Source organism: Chenopodium quinoa, unplaced genomic scaffold, assembly GCF_001683475.1.
Source record: "Chenopodium quinoa cultivar QQ74 unplaced genomic scaffold, ASM168347v1, whole genome shotgun sequence".
In the NCBI taxonomy this organism is placed as follows: domain Eukaryota; kingdom Viridiplantae; phylum Streptophyta; class Magnoliopsida; order Caryophyllales; family Amaranthaceae; genus Chenopodium; species Chenopodium quinoa.
In genome coordinates, this window is record NW_018743122.1 from 2,703,206 (window position 1) to 2,711,986 (window position 8,781).

The 8,781-nt window shown below is 39.7% G+C and overlaps 1 protein-coding gene across 1 annotated transcript; it reads left to right on the forward strand.

The window, feature by feature from the left end:
• Window positions 1–524: 524 nt before the first annotated feature.
• LOC110732003 lies at window positions 525–2,751 on the forward strand. The gene is made up of 3 exons (XM_021911922.1): window positions 525–1,490; window positions 1,599–1,866; window positions 1,979–2,751. Exons 1-3 carry the CDS (start codon window positions 525–527, stop codon window positions 2,749–2,751), a joined length of 2,007 nt encoding a protein of 668 aa, XP_021767614.1.
• The last annotated feature ends 6,030 nt before the right edge of the window (window positions 2,752–8,781 follow it).

Consider the following 8,781-nt stretch of genomic DNA (forward strand, 5'->3'; position numbering starts at 1 on the left):
AAACTTTTTAAATCAAATAAAACTAAAACACATTCACACAAATCTTTTTTAATCAATTGAAAGTCTAAAACATTAAAAAGTAGTTTTTTGAATTAAATGAAAATCAAATACAAAGCTTTTTGAAACAAATGAAAGTCAAACACATTCAAACGAAGCTTTTTAAATTGAATGAAAAAAATATATTCAACGAAGTTAATTGAATATAATGAAAGTAAAACACATTCAAATAGTGCTAATTAAATAAAATGAAAATCAAACACATTCAAACAAATCTTTTTGAATCAAATGAAAATCAAACACATTGAAAAGTAGCGTTTTGAATCAAATGAAAGTCAAACACATTCATACAAAGCTTTTAGAATTAAATTAAAGTCAAGCACATTCAAACAAAGCTTTTTGAATAAAATGAAAGTCTAAATTGTTGATTGCTTGAGTGTTGACTTTCCGTTGACTTTCTCTCTAGGCGATTTTCATGGCGAATCAAGCTTGCTAGGTAGGGATCTTCATCTAGCTTCTTCTTCATCATGCCTCGCAAGAAGAAATCATCAAATCCACTTCCGCAAAACAACACTCATGCTCCTTTTGATAAGATATTAGACAATCTGAGAAAATCTGGGTTTTCTTCCTCTGAACCGATTGCTGAAGAAGATGAACTGGTTACCCCTCCACCACATTTGGTGCACCCATCTAGTGGTATGATATCTAGAGGTGATCTGAGGACTCTAGAAAGATCAATCAGAGGTTCGATTGCTCAATCCCAAGCTCAATCCAATGGAACAATACCTAGGGTTTCTGCGGTTACTGTTCCATTGGTGTCTAGTCAAAATCAGAGCCCGATAATCCCTTGTGTTGCTGTTCCTGAAGCTCCTGGGGATTCTGATGGCTCGAATCATGTTTCTGAAGCCCCTTCTGAAGGGTGGAAGGATTTATTCAAGGGGAAGCTCAATGCTAAAGGTACTTCTCTGTCTTTTATTGCCCCTGAGATCAGAGATGGAAAATCGATTGCTAAGCTTAGCTCTGTTGATATTTATGAGGGTAACAAGAGATGGGGTAATGCTATTATTTTCTATGTTGTTGGTTATTCTCCTACTATTTCTGCAGTTCATAAGTTTGTAGCTGATAATTGGAGTAATATTGCTAAACCTGACATATTTTGGCATGATGAGGGTTATTTTATAATCAATCTGAAATCAATTGATGATAAGAATGCTATTTTATGTTCTGGACCTCACATGTTCTTTGGTAAACCAGCCATTGTTAAAGCTTGGTCTGATAAATTAGATTTTCATGCTGAAATATTGAGAACTGTTCCTTTATGGATTAAACTTCCCAATTTACCATTGAACTGCTGGGGTGCTGAAACTCTAAGTAGAATTGGCAGCCTTCTTGGTGTTCCAGTATGTGCTGATGAGTGTACCTCCAGACAATTGAGGGTTTCCTTTGCCAGACTTCTTGTGGAAATTGATATTACTAAGGCTCTGCCTAATTCTGTCTAGGTTGAGAGCCCTGCTGGGGAGTTAAATGAGATTAATGTGCTTTATGAGTGGACACCACCTTTTTGCAAGTAATGTGATAAGGTTGGACATGACTGTTCCAAGCCTCAGCCTGTGAGAAAGAAGCAAATAGGTGATCCAAAGGCCACTCAGACTCAGGCTAAGAAAGTTTGGGTTCCTAAGAAGACTCAAGCTCTTGCTGAGGTTACTAAGGTTCCTGCTCTTGTTAAAGAAGTTACCCCAACACTTCAGAATCACAATAATGATGAGTGGCAAATTCCAGACAAGAAATCCAAGAAGAAAGCCAATAGACAGATAAACTTTCAAGTTTCCAGTTCCAATACCTATCAACCTTTAACTTTGGACTCTAATGGTATTAAAATTGCAGATGAAACTAATGAACCTAACGGGGGTGATGGGAATCCCCCTCTAGGGTCATGATAGTTCTTTCATGGAATATTAGGGGTCTTAATGACCCTGGGAAGTGGCTGGTGTGAGGAAGCTGCTTTCAGATCAGAAGTGTGATTTTCTTTGCCTTATTGAAACTAAAGCAAAACAACATAATTTTGTTAAGATTCAGAAGAAGTTTGGAGTTGCTTGGCCTTGGTTTGCTAATTATGCTAACTCACCAGGAGGCAGAATCTGGATAGGTTGGAAAGTTGATCTTCTTAACCTAACTGTTTTGTCTTCACAAGAACAGTTAGTTCATTGTTTGCTTACTACAAAAGATCTGCAAACTCAAATCTTCATCACTTTTGTGTATGGGTTACATACTGTCCAGGATAGGCTACCTTTATGGGCTGGTCTTAGACAGCTGACTGGTTTTTCTGGAGCTTGGTTATGTGTTGGTGATTTTAACTCTATCCTTTCCTGTGAAGATAGAATTAATGGGGCTATGGTCACTAACTATGAAACCAAGGATTTTCAAAATCTTATTGATGATTTAGCTTTGTCTGAAATCAAGAGTAAGGGTTCCTTCTTCTCTTGGTGTAACAAAGCTCATAATGGTTCTAGGACTTATTCTAGGATTGATAGAGGTATTGTTAATCAGGATTGGATAGATGCCTATGGGCATGTTGAAGCTATTTATTTGCCCCCCTCTCTTTCTGATCATAATCCTGTTCTCCTTGATATCTTCCATTCTCACCTGGGCAAAGGGAGACCTTTTAGATTTCTCAATTGCTTGGCTAATCATGACGTTTTTTTGTCTGTAGTTGACTCTGCTTGGCAATGCTCTGTTACTGGTAGTGCAATGTAGAAAGTGTGGTATAAGCTCAAGCAAGTTAAGGCTGTTCTTAAAACCATGAATATAGAGAAATTTAGCAAAGTTGGTGAAAGACTTGAAGCTGCTCAAAGTACCCTCACTGATATTCAGCAGCAGATTATCAATGATGTTGATAATGTTGTCCTGCACACTCAAGAGCAAGCAGCTATTGAGAAAGTCAAATATTGGATTAATGTTCAGGAGAGTATTTATAGACAAAAATCCAAGGTTGATTGGCTTCAACTTGGCAACAGTAATAACAAGTATTTCTTTGCTGTCATGAAACAAAGGCAAAGCAGGAATAGAATTGACACTATTTTTGCTAGTGATGGTACATTATTGAAAACCCCTAATGCTATTGAAGATGAAATTACTAGTTTCTATAAGGCTCTTCTTGGTTCTTGTGCCATATCTCTGCCTGGGATTGATCTTAATACTGTGAGAAGAGGTGCACAACTGTCTAGGGGCTCTCAGCAGTCTCTTTTAGCTCCTATTTCTGTTGAGGAGATTGATTCAGCTTTGAAAGACATTGACAACTCCAAAGCCCCTGGCATAGATGGTTTTAATTCTCACTTTTTCAAGAAGTCTTGGGATGTGGTGAAAAATGATGTCTATGCTGGTGTTTTAAAGTTCTTCAATACTGGTATTATGTTGCAGTAATGGAATTGTAATACTATAACCTTAGTTCCCAAGGTTCAAAATCCTTCCTTTGCTAAAGATTTTAGACCAATTGCTTGCTGTTTTGTCTTATATAAGATCATCTCTAAAATTCTTACTGCAAGATTGGCAAAAGTGAATTCTGAGGTGATTGATGACTCTCAAACTGGTTTTATCACTGGGAAACACATTGGTGACAACATTCTCTTAGAAACTGAGCTTATTAAAGGTTATGGGCATAAGTTCCTTTCTCCTAGATGTATGTTGAAGATTGACTTGAAACAGGCTTATGATTCTGTTGAGTGGAGTTTTCTGAAGACTGTTATGTCTGAGATTGGTTTTCCTAACCAGTTTATTGCCTGGATTATGGCTTGCTTGTCTTCTGTCTCCTTCTCTATCTTGATTAATGGTATTCCTTCTAAGCCCTTTTCTGCAAAAAAGGGTTTCAGACAAGGAGATCTAATGTCTCCTTTCTTGTTTTCCATTGGAATGGAATATCTCTCTAGATGTCTCTCGGAGTTACAGTTGAATCCTAATTTCAACTATCACCCTAGATGTGAGAAAATGTACTTGACACATCTTATGTTTGCTGATGATTTGCTTCTCTTTTCTAGGGCTGATGCTCAGTCTGTCTCCTTGCTTTTCCAAGCTTTCTCTAAGTTTTCTGGAGCTTTTAGACTCTCTGCAAGCTTGGATAAAAGTGAGGTGTACTTTGGTGGTCTTGATGCTGCTGGTCAAAATGAGCTGAGAAATCTTATTGGGGTTGCTCCTGGTACTATTCCATTTAGGTATCTTGGGGTTCCCCTTTCTTCTAAAAATCTGACCATTGCTCAATGTAAACCCCTTGTGGATCAAGTGACTTCTAGGATTAATGGCTGGTCTTCTAATCATCTTTCTTATGGTGGTAGACTTCAGTTAGTGAAGAGTGTTCTGTTTGGAATACAAACTTACTAGGCTCAAATCTTTATCCTTACTAAAAAGATCCTGAGAGAAATTGAGTCAAGATTTAGGGTTTTCTTATGGACTGGGAAAGCCAACCCATATAAGAAATCCCTTGTTTCTTGGTCTCAAGTCTGTCTTCCCAAAGTTAGTGGTGGCTGGAGCCTTCTTTCTCTTCTTGAGTGGAATTGTGCTGCTATTTCTAAGTTGCTTTGGGATCTTGCTCATAAAGCTGACAACTTATGGGTGAAATGGGTTCATATCTACTATTTCAAAGGTAACTCTTGGTGGGACAAACCAGCCCCTAGGAGATGTTCTTGGGTGCTTAGTAGAATCTTGAAGTGCAGAACTATAATTGATAATATTGGTGGTTGGGATGTTGTAATGCATGGTGGTAGAATCAAGATTAAAAAAATCTATCTGAAGATCATGACTCAAGCTCCCAAAGTTCCATGGAGAAGGCTGCTTTGTAACAATGCTGCTACCCCTAAAAGCTTGTTCATTCTATGGCTTGCTATTATGAATAGATTGCTTACAAAAGATAGATTGAGCTCCTGGAATATGCAGTGTGATCATATCTGTTTTTTATGTAACATGCACCTTAAGTCAGTTCAGCATTTGTATTTTGAATGCAGATTTGCTAAGGGTATTTAGGGAAGGATCTTGGCTATCTTTGGTTACAACAGGGCTATTTTAAGCTTTGATGCTGAAAGTCATGTGGATTTCTAAAATCTGCAGGAAGGATAGAGCTAAAAATAGACTTCTGGGAATGTGTTTTGCTGAAGTTGTTTATCATATTTGGCTGCAGAGAAATTCTTTGATCTTTACAGGAAGCTGCAAATCTAGTGAAGTTGTGCTCAGGGATATTCTGTTTGTTGTTGCTTGTAGATGCCCTGTTCCTGACAGAAATTTGCTGATTATGTAATTTAGTGTTGTCTGGGTTTTGTTTTGCTGATGCTCAGACTGGTTTTGTTAGTCTATAGCAGTTGGTTTCTTAGTCTGGTCTGTGACTTGTTGTATTGCCTCTTTTGTCTAGTCCTTCTGGTTCTCAAGTTGAGTCTAGGTGGAGGTTGTTGTCTTCTGCAATTTGCAGTCTTGCTTTGAGGTGATTGTAGTTGCAGGTTTTCTTTGTCTGGTTTTCTTTGTGGCTGGCTTCAGCTTTCAGAACCCTTCCTAGAAGGTGGCTAAAGAAAGGACTTGAACTGTTGGTGGTTGTGTGGCCTGTTGTCAGGTCTTGTGGTGTTAGGTGCTTGTTATAACTTAGCTTGTGTTAGTTGTAACTTTCTCTTTTGGTAATAAAATCTTATATTTACCAAAAAAAATGCTTTTTAAATTGAATGAAAGTTGAATGCATTTAACGAAGATAATTGAATCAAATTAAAGTCAAACACATTCAAACAAAGTTTTATGAATCAAATGAAAGTCAAACCCATTCAAATAAAGCTTTTTGAATCAAATGAAAGTTAAACACATTCATACAAAGCTAATTGAATCAAATAAAAGTAAAACACATTCAAACAAAGCTTTTTTAATCAAATGAAAGTCAAACACATTCAAACGAAGCTTTTTGAATGAAATGAAAATTAAATACATTCAACTAAGCTAATTAAATCAAATGAAAGTCAAACACATTAAAACAAAGCTTTTTGAATCAAATAAAAGTCAAACACATTCAAACAATTCTTTTTGAATTAAATGAAAGTCAAATGCATTAAACGAAGCTAATTGAATTAAATGAAAGGCAAACACTTTAAAACAAATATTTTGAAGCCATCCTCATTTGATGCGATAATTTTCCTAAGGAAATTACCGAAGACCCACGCCTGTCGATCTTTAAAAGTTCGCCTGAACTTTGCTTCCGCTATGCCTGTACATCGGTGCTTCTGCTGCCTTGAACCTGTATATCGGTGCCTTTTCCAATGAACCATTATGTCGGTGCCTTTTTTCTTTGAACCTATATGCCGGTGCTTTTTGTTAATGAGCCAATGCTTAGGCGCTTTAAACTAAGTGAGACGATCTTTTATCAAGTCGATCACTTTGTGTAATCAAGCCAATTACTAAATCATGTCAAATTGCTTAGAGGGGCTAACTGGCGTACCAAGGAACCCAAAAATATGTTGCAGAAAGGTAGAACAACCTCACCAAGTTGCTGGGTGTTCTGGCGCCGCTGAAAAGCTATTAGCGCCACACAATTAGCCTTAGCGCCAGGCGGTAAGATTTGCGCCAGGCGCCAAGCCTAATTTTTGACACCAATGCTTAGGGCTTGGCGCTAGCATGGGGATTTCCTTAAATACCCCTTTCATCTTCATTTTGCTGCTTTGCTCGTCGCGAAATTGCTCGAAAAAACCTGAAAGCTTCAATTGCTCGGTTCTTGCTCGTTTCTCAACCGAATTCACTCAAATTTGTTGCAAATTAAAGCTCTCTTCATTTATTGTCCCGATCTATGTAAGTTTTCTTCAAACTCACATCAGTTTTCATGAATTTTTGGCATGTTTATTCACGAATTTCATGTAAATTTGAAATTTATAATGATTAATTTGCTTTGTTTGTCAAGTTTTATGCCATGAAATTGCTTGATTATGTTTATATATTGCCTTGGGAGTAATTTGAGACTTGTTTGACTCAATTTGGTGAAGAAATGAGCAATTTGCCATTGTTGGACCTCTTGAGGTCGTGAAGAACAATGTGACTTGTTGTTGATGTTTTTACTAGCAATTCTTGTCAAATTTGTCACAATAATCACTATAATGTTGCAAGAAATTGTGTGATTGCTTAAAAAATGTCGTATATGCTCAATTTGAATTTGTGCTCTGTTTTAGTACTACGTACTCTGTTTTTTTGCGAACATAGTATCATGCGGCTAGGCGAACCTTAGATACTATAGAACCTTAATTTATGATGATTTTGAACAATGTAGCATGGCTAGACAGCGAGGCTCGGGTTCACGGTCCCGAAATACCCGACGGGAGCATGAGCCCGTAGAGGATGACGTCACACCTTCTACTTCGCTTGGTCGACTTCCCGAGTGGGATGAGCGGACCCTGTTCTTCGCCCCCGTCCACCACATTTCTGAGAGGGTGAGATGGGGCATCACGGTCGGGAGGACGCGCTATCATTGTTGGCTGTGATGGCTTAGGCGATTTGTACAAGATGTACATCGCCAGGGATCGAGATACGAGACTCCTATGGGAGTCTTGTGGACTGTCTACCTTATTCGAGACCTCCGAGGCTATGGTTACCTCCAATGGTGGTCACCATATAGTGCGCGCTCTGGTGGAGTTCTTCTAGGACACCACCAACACTTTCCATTTCCCTTGGGGCGAGATGATGGTCACCCCTACGGACTTCAGTCTCATTACAGGATTGGATTTTAACTCTGTGCCACTGCCGTTCGACATTGGGATCGACGACTTTTCTTCGGAGGTCGAGGAGATGTTGGGGTCGATCGCTATTCGGGCCCGAGCTGAGGTCGAGACGACTTAGTTTAGTGCTAGGAGAATTTGCCGCTCGATGCTGGCAGCAGCTTTTGATGACGATGCGACTACCCGAGAGCAGTGGGTGCGCATCTTTGCGCCGATGTTGTTGTCAGGGACGTTCTCTCCTGACAAGGGTAGTAAGGCGTTGCTTTATTACCTTCCTGCTGTCCGCGATCTTCACCGAATCGGGACTTATGACTTGGCCAGCTTGGCCTACGCTGACTTTGTTCGTGCAATGAAGGACTCGTGTCGACACCGGTCCTTTGGGACGAATGTTGCTTTGTCTGCCTTTTAGAAGGTCGTAGAGGTAAACATTATTCCCTATAAAGTTTAGCTCTATATATTAGTTAGCATTTACTCACACTTTTTATTCATTGTAGATCTGGTTCTACGAGTACTCCCCCTCTGCTGCGCCGGCGACACCATCGCCGCGCGGATTTCCAGTGAGCGCCTCTTGGGGCGGCCGTCATGTGGATATGTCTACTACACATGTCCGGAACTGGATCATTGCGGTACGACTTTTTATTATTTATTTGCTTTTTTACGATGCTTTAGGTATACTCTCGCCTGATTGATGTTCTTTGTAGGGGCCTGAGGTGGTGTACTGGCCGTGGGGTGGCTGGACAGTCCCTGGGTTAGCCGCACAGTATTCTGCTGAACGTCGCTATTTCCTGGGGACTTATGGAGCGATCGTGTACTTAGGAGAGAGGGTTGCTAGACAGTATTCCTCTGATGTCTTCGTCGTTCCTACTCCTCCACCGCGTCACATGTTCGACGACGCGCGGTTGTTGAGCATGTATGAGGGAGCTGGTAACCCTTGGCAGTCCTACGCGATCCCTGGGCAGTGCTATGATGAGGAGCTACTACCGTTGTTAGCTCCAGCCCCCGTACCGGCTGAGGATGTGAGGGTAAGATTTTTCATCTTTTACTTTCCATGAAGTAGCCCCCAAGT